Source organism: Ursus maritimus, unplaced genomic scaffold, assembly GCF_017311325.1.
Source record: "Ursus maritimus isolate PB19 unplaced genomic scaffold, ASM1731132v1 scaffold_1, whole genome shotgun sequence".
NCBI classification, from domain to species: domain Eukaryota; kingdom Metazoa; phylum Chordata; class Mammalia; order Carnivora; family Ursidae; genus Ursus; species Ursus maritimus.
The window spans coordinates 63,625,820-63,648,285 of record NW_024423343.1 but is presented as its reverse complement, the minus strand read 5'-3'; the positions used below and the strand labels follow the sequence as shown (position 1 = coordinate 63,648,285).

At 36.7% G+C, this 22,466-nt stretch overlaps 1 protein-coding gene across 1 annotated transcript in view; it reads right to left on the bottom strand.

Moving 5' to 3' along the window:
* The window catches only part of SCN9A (sodium voltage-gated channel alpha subunit 9), a 162,588-nt gene that overhangs the window by 24,190 nt on the left and 115,932 nt on the right, over positions 1-22,466 (bottom strand). The window contains exons 18-19 of the mRNA XM_008687055.2: positions 12,728-12,848; positions 3,422-3,576 (exon numbers count right to left, since the gene is read on the bottom strand). Of these exons, the coding sequence (XP_008685277.2) occupies positions 3,422-3,576; positions 12,728-12,848 (276 nt within the window). The remainder of the gene's footprint in view (positions 1-3,421; positions 3,577-12,727; positions 12,849-22,466) is intronic.

Below are 22,466 nucleotides of genomic sequence, written 5' to 3'. Positions count from 1 at the left end.
AAGTGACAGACAATGATTCTGCAGTCATAGCCACTAGTCCCTTGGGAAATAATTAGAATGGACTTAATGATTTGAGCTCACCTAAGACATTGAAAATGATTGCTGACCTAACCAGGTCTAGAGTATTAGGATTTTCTCTTTCAAGTTTAAACAATATTCACTTCATCGGAGAACATGAAAACAAAAGGAGCTGTATCCTTAGTGGTTAACATTATACTACCTATCCATAGCTACCAGCTTGTCCATTCTTCTTATTCCAAGTTCTTCTATCAATACTTTAAAAATGATCCTTGGCACTTATTGCAAACTTTTGGTATCAATATTGAAGAAGACAGAGAAGCTGGGACACAGAGAATGAGCAGACTTACTAAGATGATGAAAGAAGGTTCTAGCAGCTGGCAAAGTTCTGAATGTCAGTGGCACTGAAGTGCAAGGGGAAACGTCCAGCCCTCGGGATTTTCTGGCCTCCTCTCTCCAGGTTATGGAGGAGACAGGCAAGCAATGCAGACAGACACTATGGCAATGCTTCAGTACTTGAAATGCAAAGATAAAAAAGGGGCTTGATCACACAGAACAAGAGGGCTGTTCCTGGAACTGGGTGCAGAGCAGGACCAGTAGTAAGTCTTGATGCTGAGAGCCAACTACCCTGCCTGAGGACACCCTGTTCTGACTAGTCCCAGAGCTGGAAACAGGATTCAGCCTGCAGGACTCCTAGCTAACTTCCAGGACTAGTTACAAGGACGTGGGAGCAAGAAGGCAAGGATATCATTATGTGAGCTCTACCTAATGTGGGGTGTAGGTTTTATTGTTACCACTTGGGGTGGTAATTGGGGTGTAGGTTTTCAGTTACCACTCATTTGTTTCTACACGGTGTGTGCTCTCCTTTTTGAGGAGCCAGAAATCAGTGAAAAGCTATGGTTGGCTTTGATTTTAGAGCTCAGTTAAGTTTTGGGTCTGTAATTTACTAGCTTTGGGACATTAAACAACTTTTTAAACTCTCCGCCCAAATTCCTCATTGGTAAAATAAGCAAAATGATCATTATTTCACAGGATTGTTTAAAGATTAAGTGAAAAAACTACACTCAGATCTTGAAACATAATAAATATGTACTAACTCAGCTGTTGCCTTTTGTTTGTTTTATAGACAGATATTTAAAAAATCTAACTTAATTAGCCAATCTCTGAATAAAAAGAGTAGTTTCTTAAAATACCTTTCCCTTTTCTTCCTCATATGATTCATTTGAATTTCAGGGTTTTTAAAAAGATTTTATTTATTTATCTATTTCAGACAGAGAGAGAGGACACACAGGTGCCTGAACAGGGGGAGGAACCAGGGGAGAGGGAGAGAATCTGAAGCAGGCTCCAGGCCAAGTGCAGAGCCCAACATAAGGCTTGATTTCACGACCCTGAGATCATGACCTGAGCCAAAATTAAGAGACCTACACTTAATCAACTGAGCCACTCAGGCACCCCTGGGTTTAGTTTTGAGAGTGCCTCTTGCCAAAAAATGTCATCTTCCTTTTTAGAAATTTTGAACAAGGGATTATTCTCAACATCAATTTTTTTTTTTTTTTACTCTCCTTTCTAAAAGTCTCAGTCACATTGGTGACTCAACGTGGAAAAAACTTCTATAGTTACTAGGAATGCAAGATAATGTAGACATTGTTGAGATTCCTACTTGCATTCTACCTGATAAGAAGAGTACCATTATACCTATTCATCTTCTGTTTCAGGAGAGGCTATCCACTCTAGGCCCTGAGCATCCCTGCATGTCCTTGTTGGGTATGCCAAGAACGCAAGGCCCTGACTTGCTCTTTATTTAGGTTATTTCTCAGGGTTGCTTTTGCAAACACAATCTTGAGGGATGAGACAGTGGCTCTGGCAAGGTTGCTTACTGTTTGCATTAAAAAGACAGGGTTCCCTGGGGTGCCTGAGTGGTTCAGTTGGTTAAGCAGCCAACTCTTGATTTCGGCTCAGGTTATGATCTCAGGGCTGTGAGATGGAGCCCTGCATTGGGCGCTATGTGGGGAGTAGAGCCTGCTTAAGATTCTCTCTCTAAGGGCGCCCAGGTGGCTCGGCCGTTAAGCGTCTGCCTTTGACTTGGGTCATGATCCCGGGGTCCTGGGATCAAGCCCCGCATCAGGCTCCCTGCTCTATGGGAAGCCTGCTTCTCCCTCACACACTCCCCTTGCTTGTGTTCCCTCTCTCGCTGTCTCTCTCTGTCAAATAAATAAATAAAATCTTAAAAAAAAAAAAAGATTCTATTCTCTCCCTACCTCTCCCTCTCTGCCCCTCCCCTCCTTTAAAAATAAAAGAACAGGGTTCCCTAAATTCAGTGCTCTTCAGCTGTGATGTTAATCCACTGTGTGTGTGCCATTCATTTATCCATGTGCCATGCCCTCATGAGACTTGGGGACAAGCGGGACCAACACAAACATGCTGAAGTTCATGTTGCTTCCAACGTCATGAGTAATAAAACCCTTTGTCTCTGACTTGGAGGTCTCATGTATCCTACTGGCATCCATGAAATAGCAACAGATGAACTTCTTATAAAAATCCAGTCCCAGATCCATGAAGACTATCTGTGGGACAATTTACAAAGTTCTTAAGTATTCTGTTTTTAGTATAATGGAATTTCCAGCGGTATCTCTAGCTGGAACTGGGCTTCTAAAGGTTCGTCTCTGTTGCGTCAGCAGGAAAGAAAAATAAGAAAAGGCGCAGGGAGTTTATAACTTTCCCAGATCCCTTTCAACTCTCATAAAAAGTGCTTGTTATATGTACAAGAATAAGAAATATGTCCCATTCTCACCCTAAAATTACAGTTTGTTTTGCAAGATGCTTCCTAAGCTGACACTGCCTATCTTTGTCACAGGACCTGTGGCCACCACTCTCCTCCCTATTTGTTCTTCCTCCAATGTCACTTTCTACAACTTGGCAACTTCTAATTTCCCGAATACCTCATTATGTTTTATGCTTCCTTATCACTTATACTTGCTCCTCAGCCCACCCTGTCTGGCTGAAAAATCCTATTCATCTTTCTAGATCTTGTAAAACATCAACTACTTTTCTGAAATCCAAGCAGACAATTGTTCATCTATTGCCACAGAGCTTTGTCAAGTATATTCTTTACTTACAAACACATCCCAGTTCTGTGACCACTTGTGCCTCTCTCCCCAATGCTCCCTGCACTCCTTGAGAAAAGTACCTGGATCTTATCCAACTTTGCATTCAAGGAAGCAAGAATAATACCTGGCCTGTAGTAGTGCTTACTAAATATTTCCTGAACTAAACTAAAATTTTGTCCCAATACTAATCATAAGAAATCACTTTTAGGTAAAACAACTTTCATATTTTTTTATCCTCCAACTCATTGATTAAAAATACTGACTTGGGTGAGTGCTTTTGGTATCATGTAACTTACCAGAGCACCACTGCTGAGCAGGATCATGAGAACAATAAAGCTTTCAAACCAACTGTGTTCAACTATTCTGTAGCAGGTTTTCCTGATGTTCCACCAGATTTTTCCTTTCCCTGACTCTATGTCAACTTGGCAGCATGGGAACCTCCGCACACAACCTGAGAGGAGAGACAGGTATATGAAATATTGATATTCAGAATATAAAATGCTTATGCAAAGCCTTCCCTGTGATGTCCTTCAACTGAATAATTTCTAACACTTACACTGCAGCTTTGAATAGATACAACTTGAATAGATTCAACTAAAAATAACTGTCAGTTATTTCAAACTTAAAATGCATTCTGTACTTCCTTGATTTCTCATCAATCTTTTCCTAAGTGTTTAAACTACTAAAATTTTTTTTCATTATTGCAGTCCTACTACTGTGCTGATACATGACAAACACTGAATGAATGAACTTTAAACTAAAATCTGAGGACAAAATGCTTTTCAAGACCTTCTTTGCTGATAAATTAATTTTCCTTGATGTGGATCTCATCTACAGTTTTCTGATGCTTCCACTCTTAAAGAAAAAAAAGCGCTCTTCACAAAGCTTAATTAAATTCTAGATAATATTAAGAAAACTGGTAGAAGTTTCTACAATTATATTCTAAAGAAATAGATCTTGATTAGAAGACGCAGGTAAAACTGTTTCAAGCAGTCTATGTTAAAAACAACTCTACCTTTGGAACTCTAGGTGTAAAAAAATGCTGCTATGGTAAACTGAGGAACATTTTATTTACAATTTTTTAGGTTTATTCATTCATTTCTCCATTAAACATTTATTGAGTGTCTTTTATATACTTAGCTGTGTATATAGTTTCCTCTCCTTGGGGGACTTATTTTTGGTTTTGGTTAGGTAGATAGATATAGAGATAAATGACTGTAACTGGATAAGGCAATTAAAATCACAAATATAAAGGGTTATTTTGGTAGCATGGAAAAAGTCTACCTCACCTGGCTTGTTTGCTGAGGAAAGACTGGTAGAGGCTTTGTGGAAGAGCTGGAGCCCGAACTGAGTCAAAGTATCAGCCAAAAAGAGCATGGGTGGAATTCCAGGCCAAGAAGGAGCAAAATGTATTGTGCATAGGAATTATAAGCAGTTCAGAATTGTGATGAAAGCAAAGTGAACACAGGAGACATGGGTGAGAAATAGAGAAATTGGTCAGATCCTGGAAAGCATTCTCCCCTACATGAAGGAGTTTGGTCTATACCCTATAGATGTTGAGGAGTAAATGAAGGGTTGTTAGCAGAGAATAATATAGGCAGATGCAATTTAAATTGATGTCTCCAACAGTTGAATGGAGGATAAACTGGAAAAGAAAGAAAAAGAGGGTGGACATGTAGAAAGATTCAGAGCCAGAAAACTATTTAGGATCCTGGTTCAGTAGCCTCAACTAGAGGGATAGGTCATGGCAACTCTGGTTAGGAACTAGAGCAATAATAGATTCGAGGCATGTTTGACAGGTAGAATCAGCAGGATTTAATGCCTTCTTGGATATGTAATACAAGAGAAAGGGAGGATCCCAGAACAGCTGAATGAATGTCAACAATGAAATGAAGAACACAGGTGCAGGAGCTACTTGGCAGGTAATGAGTTTGAGATGCTGGTGGGACTTCCAAATACAAGTATCCTGTAGCTATTTGGAGGTCTGAATCTGAAGCTCAGGGGGAAAGCCTGGGCTAGAAAAGGAGAGTTTTTGAGGTCACACATATTTTAGGAACAAGAAAAATTCTCACAGACAAGGGCCAATTTTGGAGCATTCAGTAAATGAACAGTAAATGAACAGTAAATTAAGAAACAGAATGCAATGGCATGCTGGAGCCAGCTCATATAGGCTTGTACTCATTGTTAAAATGTCAGGCATTTTTGCAACAAACTGCTGCATTTGTTGTTAAATGCAGCAATTATCAAAAGTTAAATTATAGGAACTTAAATCTATAACTCACTTTTGAAAAGACAATACATCCTAAAAACATATCCTGTTCTAATCATTTTACTATAATCTATGTTCTTGAGTACATTTCTGTCTTCTATCTGGGTCATGGAAAATTTGTCATACTAGTGGACTATTGGCATCTCTTCCCAACTCCACATTTGGTGAAGTCACATAGTAGTCTGAAATAAGCTATGGTGGGGATCTTTACACTACAAAATTATCAAATGCTATAAATCAGGGCTTGATGATTTTCTAGAGTCAACTTAACAAGTAATGCAGGGAGTGTTCATAAAATATATAAAACAGTAAAAGTGTCACATTTGTAGCCATGACACTGGGAGTAGCACAAAAATTTGAGGAAATATTCTTCCCTTATTCAAATTCTATTATCTGAGATTTGCGAACATCATTGATGAATGAGTGAAGTTCTGACATATAGTTTCTTTGTCTCACTTTCACCTTACTGATCAACAGAAATGAAATTACCAACCAACCTTCAGGTTATAACTATACTTGTTCATCAACTGCAATCATTGATTATCTAGAAATGCAAAATTTTGATAAAATTTAACAAAAGCATTCTGTGAGAATCAATGAGCTATATAGAATGTGCAATAAGGAATATTACTTATATTATTATTGGTAAATCATGTACTACACATCCTTTATATCAGTAAAATTTATGGTAAACTGAGGTACGTACGCATACTGTCTTTTTCTTGGAGAACTGGTTGTTAAACGTCCACCTGTACACCACTAGGACAGGTGGAATAAGAGAAAACTGTGAAGGAGAAGGAGACACAGTGGAAGTGGGAGAGATGTATAGGGGCTGCAGTAAAAAAAAGTCAGGGAGTAAAAAGTTTCATAAAGGGCTGGTGAACAGAACCATGACCAAGAAAGACCCAGAAACATAATGACTGAAATTTCAAAAATTAAATTTCAAAAATTAAAGTTGACTTGAAAAAAAACCAACCACAATTACTTTGAAGAAGAGGAAGAACTGAAAAAAGAGGAACTACAATTAATTGATCTCTTAGAGATTTTCCTTTCAGAACTACTGTGTACTGTTAGTGGGGATGTAAACTGGTGCAGCCTCTGTAGAAAACAGTAAGGAGGTTCCTCAAAAAGTTAGAAATAAATACCATATGATCCAGTAATTCCACTACTGGGTACTTACCAAAGAAAATGAAAACACCAATTTGAAAAGATACATGCACCCCTATGTTTATTGCAGCATTATTTACAACAGCCGAGTCCATTGATAGACGAATGGATAAAGAAGATATGGTACATATATACCATGGGTTCTTACTGTACCATAAAAAAAAATGAGATCTCGCCGTTTGTGACAATATGGATAGATCTAGAGGGTACTCTGCTAAGTGAAATAGAGAAAAACAAATACCATATGATTTCACTTACATGTATAATCTAAAAAACAAAACGAATAAATAAACATACAAAAAGCAGAAAAAGACCCATAAATACAGAGAACAAACTGATGGTTGCCAATGCTGGGGAATGAGGGAATGGGCAAAACGAAGGGAAGTGGGAGGTACAGGCTTCCACTTATGAATTAGTCACAAGGCACAGGGAATACAGTCAATGTTATCACACACAAGAGCACTGTGTGGTGACAGATGGTGGCTACACTTGGGGTGAGCACAGCATAACATATAGACTAGGTGAATTACTATGTTGTACACCTGAAGCTAATATAACATTTTGTGTCAACTACACTTCAATAAAAAGAAATCACTGAAAAAAATTTTTCCTTCCAATTAGAGGGAAGGTAAAAAGGTAGGAGACCACTTTTTAGATACTTGTTTCAGAGGTTTGCAAGGTAGGCATTTTAAAAAATAATTTCCTTTTTATAAAACAAGATATTTAATTTAAAAATATTGAGCCTATCAAGTAATAACTTCAGAGAATCATAGAGCGTATGCCCTGAAACACAGAACCAGAATTCTTTTGACCTATACTGTTTAGGTAGTGTCTTATTATGGTTTCTTTCATGATTCTAAAATAAATTAGTTTATTGATCCAGGTAATATGAGGTATATCTGGCACTTTAATTTCCAGCACTATAGAAATGTAGCAAGCTATGTTCCCCACCGCCCTCCACGCCACCAAAATCTCTGATTTTTTGCTATTGTGTGTATTTTATGTGTTCCTGTCCTTTCTCTCTGAAACTTTTAAGCTCTCGGAATGCTAAAACTGCGTCAGTTATGCCCTTTCTTTATGCTCATGGTACTCTACATACATAGTTTAATGGGTCATGTATAGTTGACTTAAAAGACAAAATTCCTCCACCCCAAATAGTTCTAAAATAATCCACGCATTAGTAATGATATGAAAGGTCACATCTCTGCAAATTCTAGAATTTACAAAAAGATTGGATGGGGGAAAAAAAAACCCAGAGTGAACAGAAAATATACATATGCCTTCATTTAACCAATGTTAAATTATAGTTAACATGACCTCAGATCTGAATGAATTTACCTTCACTGTATTTAAAACAATTACCTTACATCTCAAATGTATTTAATAAAGTTAGAATATTTTATAAAATGATGTGGGAAAATAGTAAAAAGGTAGGGCCAAAAATGGACTCTGAGATCATCCCTCCCTGGGTGAAAGAAAACATCAGAAGGAGTGAAAAAATTTAAGATGGAATTATTTTTTATATTAATTTAATGCTTGAGACTTTAGAATTTATCTCAATATAAAAACAAATATCTTGTGGAGAACAGAATCTATCTGCCTCAAGTATAATTACCAAAGGAGAGCTTCCCTGTAAGATTTTACTATTCAAGATTTATTTGTGTCAGTCTTAAAACTGAAGAGAAATATTATTCATAGGATTGAGGTAAGAAAAGGGACCATATATTCTAATTAGAAAAGTAAACTTTTTATCTCAGATGAAGGTTGATAAATATTGCCCTCAGGATTTATCACACCTCAGAGAGTTTCTCACTCTTATTTTGAGGCAGGAGTGTTCGACCGCCTGTCTGGCTTTTATGCAACGGCATATCCTAAGAGATTCCCAACCTAGCTGGTTAGCAATGTTATCACACCTTCTTTTTTAAAGGGACTATTAATTAAATGTAAACATAACAGAGAATGTCTCAAACATTTTAATGGGTCCCCCCGGGTAAAGGCTATTTCTTTTGGATGGTTTCATTAATTTGTTCTCATGATGCATTTCATAAAGTCTATACTGGGTTTCATCATGTTAAACCAGTGCTCCCTGCCCCCACCCCACAAAAAAACTAACCAACATCAACCTCTTCCAAGACAAACTACCTATTAATAAAAATATAATAGCATAATCAGTATAATTAATGTAAAAATTGATTAGGAAAAAATGAGTCTTCTTATAACTTCTTAAAAATTTCTAAATCCTCTAAAACAAGTGTTTTGTCCACATTTTCTTCAAAAAAAGACAGAAGTAGGCACAAGTGAGTTGTTATTGTTTTCTTAAAGTTAGAATTAGCTGTTAGTTATTTTATAGGAGGTTAAATTCAGAATATTTTGGGGGGGAAGTTGAGTTGGTTCCTTCTACCAAATTAACAGAAAATACATTATTTTATGGAAAAGAGGGTATCCTTCTCATACCCTCATCCTGATTTTCTAATTTACTAATTGTATAATCCAAAAGGAGTATAATAATGTAAAACCAAGCAGAATCAGAGTTCTGTCACGTCAGGTTGCCATGACATGCAGAAGTAAGGCTAGTGAAGAGCAGTGGCAGATCTAGAGAAGGAGCCTGGCATCTTGAATTATGAAGATCATGGAACAGAAGTAAGGAAAGGCCTGGCATAAGAGGGAGGAGGAAGAGATGAGGAATATGATGAAAATTAGTAAAGTGATAGTTATGAAGTTGAAAAGGATTAATGGATGTGAGACAATGAACAACGAATCATTTTGGCGTTCATCTTCAGTGAAAACACAACTCATCTGATGTAACTCTCACACTTCTATGATTTTTCTGCTGCCTTTCAGGTAACAAAAATCTCTGGAGGCCAAGCGGTGCTCTAAACTGTCATTGGTTCTAGCTCAGCTCTTGTAGACCTATCACAAACTGGTAAAAGTCATTTCCAATGTAAGTGAATGAGTTCTCATTTTCCCATCCTGACAAGCCCAATCATTTTGAAGTCTTTATGTGGAAGACATCTCCCAGTTTCTGAGGCCCCAAACTTGGAGTCGTCATTGACTCTTCTTTCATATTTTCACATTGGACCTGACATCCAATCCATCAACAAATTCCTTTAGCTTTAACTTAAAAATATACTCAGAATCTCTTACTTCTGCCTGGATTACTGCAGGAACATCCAAGAAGTCTCCCAGCACCTGTCCTTGCTATCCACCCATTTACTCTTAGGATGACATGTCGTGAGATTCTTAATGTCCTTAAAAGCTTTTATGTTCCGGCCTCTACTATGTTCAGGACCTCAACTTCTACCACTCTTCCCATCTCTCAATCTGTTCAGTTCATACTGGCCCCCTGACTTTCCTTAAATACTGTGCATATCCCCACCTCAGGGCATGTGCCTTCATTACTCTGTCTAAAATACTCTTCCTTCACACATTTGCATGGCCCACTTCAATTTTCTTCAGGTCTCTGATCAAATGCTACCTTTTTGGAGAGGCCTTCTTGGCCACTCTATTTATAAGATAGTAGGTTCCTACCCTTCAACTATTATATTCTCCTTTCCTTTTCACTTCTCCATAGCATGAATCACTTATATGGCCTACTAAATATTTATATGTGTATTTGGGCAAGGGATAGTGTTTTTTTCATTGTTCTATCTCTCTCTAGTGCTCAGGTCTGGTCTTGAAATACAGAAGGTGGTTAACTGATTATTTGTTGATTGGATGAAAGAATGATTAAGTGGATAAATGGTGAGAGGTTCAGAAAATTGGCTGTCCTGCTTGATTTATCAGGCAGAGCCTCTTAGCCCAGCAGGTCCAGTGAGTATAAAGTTTCCAGTGGAGCACAGCTGCTCGAAGTGATGGGACTCACAGATATGTGTTTCTTCATAAGTTTTGTCTTTTTTTCCAAAAAAATATGTATTTGTTTATTTAAATTTTTATTGAGGTAGAACATACATTTAGTATAGTATACCAGCTATAAATATATAGATTGATATATTCATATAATAGCCACATAGGTCATGATATAACATTATAGGCACCCAGAAAGCACCCCCATGTCCTTTCCCAATCTGTACCCTCTAGAAGTAGCTACTAGCCTGACTTCTGTCTTTGTAGGTTGATTTTGCCCATTCTTCCTCCATATCCCCAGCTTTACTGAGGTATAGCTGACAATTAAAAATTGCATATATTTTAGGTATATAAATTGATAATTTGATATTAAGTATCCATTGTAAAATAATCACCACAATCAAGATAATTAACATAGCCTGTCTTCTCATATAGTTAACCAATTTTTTCCATGTGTGTGTGTGTGTGTGTGTGAGAACATTTGAGATCTACCCCCTTAGCAGATCTCAAGTATACAATACAGTATTGTTAAGCATAGTCACATTGGTGTGCTCTAGCTCTCCAGAATGTATTTACCTTGTGTGACTGAAACTTTGGCCCTCAGTAAATTTTCAGCAGTCGAGGCCACACACATCTGAAAATGTGTTTTTATAATATCTCCTATCCACTGAACTTAATTTAGAAGTTATGCATAACCTCAAAGGAATCACAGAAGTATTCTCATTAGTGCTTTATAGGACTAAAATAAACTTTTTATGTAGTTTAATCTCAATAAAATAGCACCTGCAAACTGAAATAGCTCAGCATTAATGCTTTCTGCAGAAGGTTTAAGTTTTTCTAAAGCCCTTTTCTAATTTGAAGCCACTATCTGCTGACAAACCCAACTTTTTTCTAGTTATCCTAGAATTTTAAGTTGGGGTCATTCATTAAATGGGTAGATGAAATCTTGGTAGCATTTGTACAAATTTAATGGTGCTAATCAATTTATTGAGAAATAGGCAACACCTGATAAAATTCTTAAATGCCTTTAATATGAACATTTCTAAAGGAAACTTTATGTGTTTTGCTCATGGTATTAATTTCAGCAAACACAAAATTTCTATCAATTGGGTATCATACTTGTTTGCTTCTCATATAAAATGGCATTTCACTTGTATTTAAAGAAAGTTCATGCACCTATTGTAGTTTGGAGATCTTTACTTGACAGGTATTTTGGTTACTGCATGAGTGCTAGAGGAAGCTGGTTGAGAAAAATTATAGAGGATGAACGCAAGTCAATGATTTCTACAAAAAATACTGATCCTGAGAGTAATAGATTGTAAGTCATTAGCGTCAACATTATGCTATCATAGCTTCGCCATAGAATTGTTAACAAAATATTTTTAAAAATAAAAAAAGGAAAAGAAGAATGTTAAGAACCGTGGTAATTAATTTGTGCTATCTCATTTAATCTCCTTGATATCCCTATGATTCAGATGTGGTGGTTATACCTATTTTACAGATGAGGCATTTGAGATATAAGATTTTAAATTGTGCTCAAGGCCTCAGAGAGTTAGCAGTAGACCAATTAGAACTCATGTTTATCAGGCTTCAAAGCTTGTGGTCAATATTACTGTATTATACTGTAACTCTAGTACAGATTTGTGTTTTTACTTGAATGACACCATATTCGATTAGAAAATACTGTATATTTCCATAGGTCAAGTTCAAAGTCACTACTTAGAATGAAATCCCTGAAACATTCCAGGAGTAGTAAGTTCAGTAAGTCAGGAAATGAAAAGGAATCAAAGGAGGTACTGTTGGAAAAGAATAGACTGAAGTACAAAGGGCTTTACATGCTTTGTTAAGGACTTTGGGTTTTATCCTATAGACCAATGGTTCTCAGCTTCTAGTGTGCATCGGAATACCTGCAAGGGTGCAGGCCCTGTCCCCGGAGTTTCTGATCAACTTGTGGTTTCTGTGATCAATGTGGGGCTAGAAAGGAAGAAGTCAGGGCTGACTCAAAGTCTTTAGCTTGAGAGACAGGATAGATCATGATGTCACTAAATGAGATAAAGACCAGAAGAATCTACGGATTTTATGGGGGAGAACTCACTAAAGTTCGTTTTAAATTTATTATTCTTGACAGGTTTAAAGGCAACCAGTGGAGATGACCAATGGGGAATTATAGGCATATGTGGAATTCAAGTGTGAGGTTGGGGATAAAGATAATGATTTAAGAGTCAACACAGAAATAGATGTCTGAGCTATAGACATGGGTATAAGATAAAGCCCCAAATACCAACAAATAGATGGCTAACCATCATCTTGATTTTTCTCTTACCGTCTGTAAAACAGGCCTCCGGCTCATCTGAATTTACAGGTTCAGCCTCTGCTTCTTCTCCTTCTCCGGGCACAGGGTTATCAACTGTGCTGCACTCAGAGGAACTCGACCGGTTCAATCTCTAAAAAAAAATTCACCACCCCACCAGACAGTTCATTTAGGAGTCATTAAAATCTCATTTGAAGCCATATTTAATAATCAAAGTCATGCAAAGTGTTATGAAAAAAGATTAACAGTATGATGGCCATAAAACGTATAAACACATATTGAGGTCCAGTAACCTTATAATACATCTATGCTTGATCTTTCTATCTACACATCCTGTGAAAAATAAGTTTTATTATTTTTAGTTTGCTAACAAGCAACTATTTAGACAGAATTAGCATTAGGTATTTTTTTGTAAACTATAACTTTTGCAAAGTATTGGCCACATTTTTATTGTTTTATGTTTAATACAAATTTGTGTACACCAATAATTATTATATTCAGACAACCAAGACCCTAGTAGAAATAATTCGAGTGCCAAATTGTCAATGCCTGATAATTGAAAGATCGTTATCTGACAGTTGGCAGAAAAGCTTGTTGATACTTAAAATTTAAAAAAAAGAAAGAAATTAGTGAAAAATGAAATCCAAACATATTTCTCTTATTATCTCTTGGATTTAAGGACATGTACCAGGATGATATAGATAGAAGGCTTTTTATCAAGACAAAAAAACGTCAAATATTATATTATGAGTCAAAATGCCAAAGATCATAGTAATTATTTCATCCAACATCACTCATTTTAGTATAAAATTTCAGGATATAGTTCAAAAGATCACAGAGTATTATTTATACTGTCAAGAAACAGTGGTTACCAAAGTGAGCACCACATGCAAACTCTGAAACAAATACTCAATGAAATTAAACATGGCAAACTCACACATGACAGGAATGAATTCATTGTTATTATGATCATATAATTGATCATAACACAAATTTTTCCCGCCCAGAAATTTATGATCAAAATGATGTTTACAAACATACACATACACAGAAATTTTTAGAAAAAATACATACAGCAATTGTAGCAAAACTCTGTCAATTTTTCCTAATATTGCTTTATAAGGGGGAGAGCAGCACATCAATGGAAGAGTCATTTTTCATTCTCATTTGCTAAACAACATGTGAATATTAAAACTAGCAGTTATTATAGTACAGGCTTCCCTTAAGATTACAGCTTTACTATGTTTTTAGAATAGTTCCATAAATACAAGTGCTAAAAGTAAGGAAATACTCATTTCCATTAAATTGATTCCTTAATCTATTAATTTGCATTAATATCATTGGCCTAATCTGAAATATTAATTTTTAGAGATTTACTGGGAAGCTAAAAGTGTTATTTATGGGTAACACATTCTCAGTGCTATTATTATCACACATTATTCAACATCAGTAAAAAAGGCATTGATACATTATCATACATAAGGAATGATGTAAACAAAGTTCTTTTTATAATGAGAGTAAAGAATCATGAATACTCTAATACTTATAATCTATTGGCATAGGGGCATTATTCCTACTGTCAAAGAGTTTTATAATACTATCAGTTATGAACAGTATTGCTATGAAATTTCATTTAAAAAGCAGACTTAGGGGCGCCTGGGTGGCTCAGTCGTTAAGCGTCTGCCTTTGGCCCAGGGCGTGATCTGGCGTTCCGGTATCGAGCCCTGCATCAGGCTCCTCCACTGGGAGCCTGCTTCTTCCTCTCCCACTCCCCCTGCTTGTGTTCCCTCTCTCGCTGACTGTCTCTCTCTCTGTCAAATAAATAAATAAAATCTTAAAAATAAAATAAAATAAAAAATAAAAAAATAAAAAGCAGACTTAAAATGACTGAATTCATCTAAAATAACTTTAAAATAAAGGAAATAGAAATTAATTGCAAGACTGAATATATTTAAGGTTTTAAAATATACATTACTCCAAGAAACAATGGGGAAATGTACAATTACTAATATGCCCTACTGTGACAATTACCACAAAAACTAATTTTAACTACGGTATCTAAAAGACTACAGGGGCACCTGGGTGGCTCAGCCATTAAGCGTCTGCCTTCGGCTCAGGACATGATCCCAGGGGCCTGGGATTGAGCCCCACATTGGGGTCCCTGCTCGGCGGGAAGTCTGCTTCTCCCTTTCACACTCCCCTTGCTTGTGTTCCCTCTCTCACTGTCTCTGTCAAATAAGTAAATAAAATCTTAAAAAAAATAAAAATAAAAAAATAAAAGACTAAAATTATTTGATGCCCTCAATTCTTGACTTCTCATCTTCATGTGGACTGTCACCATGGAATTGAAAGACAAGGTACTATGATTCTGTGGAGATGAGACCCAATCCCTCAAATGTGAAAAATGGATTATTGCCCTGGATTTTGAGACAAAGCAGTGGGAGAAACAGCTGACAGAAAGAACGCAAAACACTTTCCTGCTAGAAGCCAAAATACTGACAACTAGCAAATAGTTCTCATGGTTTTCTCTAAGGTGGCTACAATTTTAAAATAAAATGATTCTAATTTGCAGAATGCCTACTCAGGCTAAATTAATGAAAACATCTTCAACCTCAGTATTTGGTTTTCTTACTAAGCATTAACAAAGAAGATATGCCAAGTTAATTTATAAGCAAATAAAAATGAGACGATTTTATGAACTGTATCTTGTCATTTCTGAAACCTTTTATTTTTATAGTTTCACGGCAATTTTTTGTCAATTACATTCAGAGTTTGGCTCAAATTTTATATCATAAATGACAGTTATTCAAGATTATTCCTCATCAGAACAGACATTACCAAAATATTTAATATGAACTATAGTTTGTAACATGAGCCAGTTGCTATGGCTTTATAGAAATTCAAATTAAAATGTTTTTAGGAATTTTGCGTTTTCCTGGGAATGCATGAAGTATTCACAAAGTAGCTATTTTAGTACTGTATATAATATTTAACATTTATGTGCATGCCCTAGTGATGTACACAGTTTAGCTCTAATCTACTCAGCCTTTAAATTTAATACTTACTAAAGTGGAAGTTTCTTCAACAGGATCTAAAATGATGCCTTTAAATAGAAAGGTTAACATCTATGACAAAAACTTTCTCTTAAAGGGAAATACATTTTATTCTCATAGCAAGTGTTGCTATATTTAACAACCAAATTTTTTTATTTTCTTGTTTAGTATACAGAGAAGATCATGTCAATCATTTGAATCATTTACATAATTAATTATATGATTATTTTCATATCTATAAACTCAATCATTTGTAATTTAGTTTCCTTTCTTGTAATTTTGCAAATAGAATAATTATTATAGTACACTAAGTACTATACTACACTAAGACCAGTGAAATAAATACTTTAGTGTACAAAATTCGATATTATGCTGTTTTGTGATTTTTGCCTGGATTTTATTTTTAATAAGAAGTGAAATATACTTTCTGTATATTACTTTTATCTATTCCTTTTTTGCATGGAAACAAAGATAATTTTTTTTTACCTTTGACAGCCTACGTGTACAGGCTGTATAAACACAGGATTATAGACGTAAACTCATTAGCATTAGGAATAGGAATATGCTATAGACAGCATTCCTGCCTTTTTATTGAATAATATGGTATTGTCTATAGGTACTTTCTAAAATTTTGTCTTTCTTTTCTTGAGGCAAAATCTATATACTTGCTTCAAAAATTTTAAATGTACAATAATATATGGTAAAAAACAAAAGTCCTTTCCACTCACACCCTGATTCAATCACCTTGAGGTACCTACTATTTACAAAGTGTGTATGTATGTGTGTACACACACACACACAAACATCTTTCTATATTCTTCAATGTGCATCCATAAAACACTGAAGTAGTTTTGAAACATTCTAATTTTGATTGTAAATGACAGCTATCTAAGAAGCCCCTTTCAAATACTGAAAATATGATCAGGTTAAGATGATGCAGTATAGGACCTTATACTTGCTTTGTCCCTTGAACATAGCTAGATAAATATCAAACCATTTTGAACACCCAGGAATTTGATATGAGGACTGAGAGAACAAACTGCACAACTAGAGGGAGAGAGAAGACCACAATGTGGAAGGTAGAAGGTATGGAGATGTGATTTGGGGGAGAGAAGGATCACAGGTGCTGCAGAGGGGAGAGAGCCCTGATCACAGAGAGCAGAGAGAAAGAGAGAGAGAGAGAGAGAGAGAGAGAGAGTAGTGCACAGGGGATCGCACAAGAGAAACACTTCCCCAAAACCAGTGACTGGGAAAACAAGAGGGGTTGATGATCGTGAGTTTTTACAAGCAGTGGAGCTCAAAAGTAAAGTTTTAGAAGTCCTCACTGTGGTCAGTGTGGAGTCTGGTGGGCACAGCATTGCTCCCGTGGAGAAGGAGGACAGGGGCCTGGGAGCATATTGTGTGATTTGAGGTTCCCCAGGGTTGCACTGGGAGAGAGAATTTCCCCTTCTTGGTGTGCATCTGGGAAATGTGGCATGACCTCTCAGGGGAAAAAAGAGCCCATAGGCGTCATTGTGCTCCCATTCCTTAGCATAAGGGCAGAGACACCTGCTGAGGGCAGCTAACCTGGAGTCTGGCTTTTTGCTGTGCTTTACTCTAAACTCCAGACTCCTGTGTGTTGGTGCAACTGCCCCTCTGAGACAAACCAGCACCAGCCTCAGCATGGCAAGAGCCTTCCCCAGAGGACCAGAGCAGGTCTGTGCTACACCAGGTCCCTAAAGTTTGGAGTTTTGAAACTCAGCCAAAGTGTCTGAGATAAAACACAGGTGCACTGCACTGCTGAGAGGAAAGACAGCCTGGTACAGACAGGGGGAGGGCAGGGATCTCAGGGAAGCCTAGGACACATGAGGGGAGATTGTTCACTCTTCTGTGAGGGCTTCCTGCACAGTGGTGGGCATGAAGTCCCCTTAACAGGATGAGGGAAAGAGACGGTGCCATTTTTTGCCCCTGCCCATCACTGAATTCAGTGACCAAAACAGCACCAACAGTGGAGGCCTGAACCACTTACATCAACCGCTACCCCTCTCTGCTCTGCAGGTGCTTTTTTACTAGGGTTAAGTGTGCCTGAGAACCACAGTGGGCCCCTCTCCCAAAAGACCAGAATAAACCCCTGTATGCACCAAGTCTACTGCCAATAGAGTGCTGCAAAGCTTCGGCTCTAGTGGAAAGAGGATCTGGTCTCTTTTAACAAGCAGACCACAGAACACCAATTTAAAATTTGCCACACACTGGACAAGATCCAAACACACCCCATTGCAGGCAGGAAGTAACTCTGCAGAAGACTGACCTGAGGGAAAGAACAGCCAAAACACAGCAGCAGAGTGCACACAGCATACAACAGAAACACTACCTAAAGTGCCAGGCCCTGGACAGCATATAATCTCTTTTTCATAAAACCATTACTCTCAGGAGCAGGAAACATAACAGGCTTTCCCAATACATGAAGAAGACAGAAACCTAGACAAAGTGCCAAGATAGAGAAATTCATCCCAAAAGAAAGAACAAGAAAGGGTCACTGCCAGGGATCTAACTGAAACAGATATAAGTAATACGGCTGATGCAGATTTTAAAACAACAATCATAAGGATATTAGCTGGGTTTGAGAAAAGCATAGAAGACATCAGAGAGTCCTTTACTGCGGATATAAAAGACCTAAAAACTAGTCAGGCCAAAATTAAAAAAAAAAAATGTTATAACTGAGATGCAAACCAACTGGATGTAATGATGACAAGGATGGAAGAATCAGAGGAACAAATAAGTGATTCAGAAAATAAAATTATTGAAAAAAATTATTGAAATAATTACTGAAAATAATGCAGCTGAAAAGAGGGAAAGAAAATACTGGATCATGAATATAGACTTAGGGAACTCAGTGACTCCATAAAGCATAATAACATTCACATCATAGAAGTCCAGAAGAAAAAGGGGGGAAGGAAGGGAGAAGGTTTATTTGAGCAAATTGTAGCTGAAAACTTCCCTACTCTGGGGAAGGAAACAGACATCAAATGCAGGAGGCACAGAGAACTCACATCAAAATCAACGAAAGCAGGCCAACACCAAGACATATCATAGTAAAATTTAGAAATACAGAGATAAGGAAAAAGTCCTAAAAGCAGCAATGGAAATGAAATCCCTAATTCATAAGGGAAGACAAATAAGGTTAGCAGCAGACCTAATCACAGAAACTTGATAGGCCAGAAGAAAGCAGCATGATAGATTCAATGTGCTGAATGGAAAAAATATGCAGCCAAGAATACTTTATCCAGCAAGGCTATCACGCAGAATAGAAAGAGAGATAAAGAGTTTCCCAGATAAACAAAAATTAAAGGAGTTTGTGATCACTAAACCAGCCCTACAAGAAATATTAAAGGGGACACTTTGAGTAGGAAAGAAAGAGCAAAAGTGACAAAGATGAGAAAGGAACAGAGACAATCTCAAGAAACAAGCTAACAAGTAATAATACAATGGCACTAAATTCATATGTACCTATAATCACTCTGAATGTAAATGGACTAAATGCTCAAATCAAAAGTCATAGGGTATCAGAATGGATAAAGAAAAAAAGAAAAGAAAAAGAAACCAAGACCCATCTATATGCTGCTTACAAGAGACTCATTTTAGACCTGAAGACACCTGCAGATTGAAAGTGAGCGGATGGAGAACCATTTATCATGCTAATGGAGTCAAAAGAATTCCTACTATCCATACATATATCAGACAAACTAGATTTTAAACCAAAGACTGTAACAAGAGATGAAGAGCACTATATCATAATAAAGGGGTCTATCCAACAAGAGGATCTAACAATTGTAAATATTTATGCCCCCAACTTGGGAGCATCCAAGTATACAAAACAATAACAAACATAAAGAAACTCATTGATAGTAATACAATAATAGTAGGGGACTTTAATACCCCACTCACAGCAATGGACAGATCATCTAAGCAGAAATCAACAAGGAAACATTGGCTTTGAATGACACACTGGACCAGATGGACTTAAGAGATATATTCAGAACATTTCATCCTATAGCAGCAGAATACACATTCTTTTCAAGTGCATATGTAACATTCTCCAGAGAAGATCACATAATGGGTCACAAATCAGGCCTCAATAAGTATAAAAAGACTGAGATCATACCACGCATATTTTCAGACCACAATGCTATGAAACTTGAAGTCAACCACAAGAAAAAATTTGGAAAGACCGCAAATACATGGAGGTTAAAGAACATCCTATTAAAGAATGAATGGGTCAACAAGGAAATTAAAGAAGAAATTTAAAAATACGTGGAAGCAAATGAAAATGACAACACAACATTCCAAAATCTTTGGGATGCAGCAAAGGCAGTCATAAGAGGAAAGTATATAGCAATACAGGTCTAACTCAAGAAGCAAGAAAACTCTCATATGCACAACCTAACTTACCCTAAAGGAGCTAGAAAAGGAACAGCAAATGAGCTTAAAGCCAGCAGAAGGGAAATAATAAAGATTAGAGCAGAAATAAACAAAATAGAAACAAACAAAAAACAGCAGAACAGATCAATGAAACTAGGAGCTGGTTCTTTGAAAGGATCCAAATAAATAAAATCACAAATGAGAGAGGAGAGATTACAACCAACACCACAGAAATAAAAACAATTATAAGAGAATATTATGAAAAATTGTATGTCAACAGATTGGGCAATCTGGAAGAATTGTATACATTCCTAGAAACATAAACTATGAAAACTGAAACAGGAAGAAATAGAAAATTTGAACAGTCTGATAACCAGCAAAGAAACTGAATCAATAATAAAAAATCTCCCAAAAAACAAAAGTCCAGGGCCAGTTGGCTTCCCAGGGGAATTCTACCAAACATTTAAAGAAGAGTTAATACCTATTCTTCTCAAACTGTTCTAATAAGTAGAAATGGAAGGAAAACTTCCAAACTCATCCTACAAGGCCAGCATTACTTTGATTCCAAAACCAGACAAAGAGCCCACTAAAAAGGAGAATTACAGACCAAGATCCCTGAGGAACACGGATGCAAAAATTCTCAAGATACTAGCAAACTGAATCTGATATTACATTAAAGAATCATTCACACGATCAGGTAGGATTTATTCCTGGGCTGCAAGGCTGATCAATATTTGCAAATCAATCAAAGTGATACACCACATTAATAAAAGAGAGGATAAGAACCATATGATCTTCTCAATAGAGGCAGAAAAAGGCATTCGACAAAGTACAGCATCCATTCTTGATAAAAACCCTCAATAAAGTAGGAATAGAGGGAACATACCTCAATATCATAAAGCCCATATATGAAAGACCCACAGGTAATATCATCCTCAATGGGGAAAAACAGAGCTAGGTCAAGAAGAAGACAGGGATGTCCACTCTCACCATTGTTATTTAACATAGTCCTGGAGGTCCTAGCCCTAGCAATCAGACAACAAAAAGAAATAACAGGCATCAAAATTGGCAAGGAAGAAGTCAAACTTTCACTATTCGCAGATGACATGATACTCTGTAGAAAACCCAAAAGACTCCACCAAAAAGTTGCTAGAACTGATATACAAATTCAGTAAAGTCATAGGATACAAAATAAATGTACAGAAAGCTGTTACATTTCTCTACACCAATAATGGAGCAGCAAAAAGAGAAATTAAGGAATCGATCCCATTTACAACTGCACCAAAAACCATACGACATCTCAAAATAAACCTAACCAAAGAGGCAAAAGATCTGTACGCTGAAAATTACAGAACACTGATGAAAGAAATTGAAGATGACACAACCAAATGGAAAACATTCCATGCTCATGGACTGGAAGAACAAACGTTAAAATGTCTATACTAACCAAACCAATCTATGCATTTAATGCAATCCCCATCAAAATACCACCAGCATTTTTCACAGAGCTAGAACAAACAATCCTAAAATTTGTATGGAAATATAAAAGATCCCAAATAGCTAAAGCAATCTTGAAAAAGAAAAGCAAAGCTGGAGGCATCACAATTCTGGACTTCAAGATACATTGCAAAGCTGTAGTTATCAATACAGTATGGTACTGGCACAAAAACAAACACATAGATCAATGGAACAGAAGAGAAAACCCCGAAGTGGACCCACGACTATGTTGTCAACTAATCTTTGACAAAGCAGGAAAGGATATTCAATGGAAAAAAGTCTCTTCAACAAATGGTGTTGGAAAAACTGGACAGCAACATGCAGAAGAATGGAACTGACCACTTTCTTACACCATATACAAAAATACATTCAAAATGGATGAAAGACTTAAATGTGAGACAGGAAACCATCAAAATCATTGAGGAGAACACAGGCAGCAACCTCTTCAACTTCAGCCATAGCAACTTCTTACAAGACACTTCTCTAGAGACAAGGGAAACAAAGCAAAAATGAACTACTGAGACTTCATCAAGATAAAAAGCTTCTGCACAGTGAAGGAAACAATTAATAAAACTAAAAGGCAACCTACGGAATGGGAATAGATATTTTCCAATGACATATCTGATAAAGGGTTAGTATCCAAAATCTATAAAGAACTTATCAAACTTGACATCCAGAAAAACAAATAATCCAGCTAAGAAATGGGCAGAAGACATGAATAGACATTTTTTCCAAAGAAGGTCTCTAGATGGCTAACAGACACATGGAAAGAAGCTCAACATCACTCATCATCAGGGCAATAC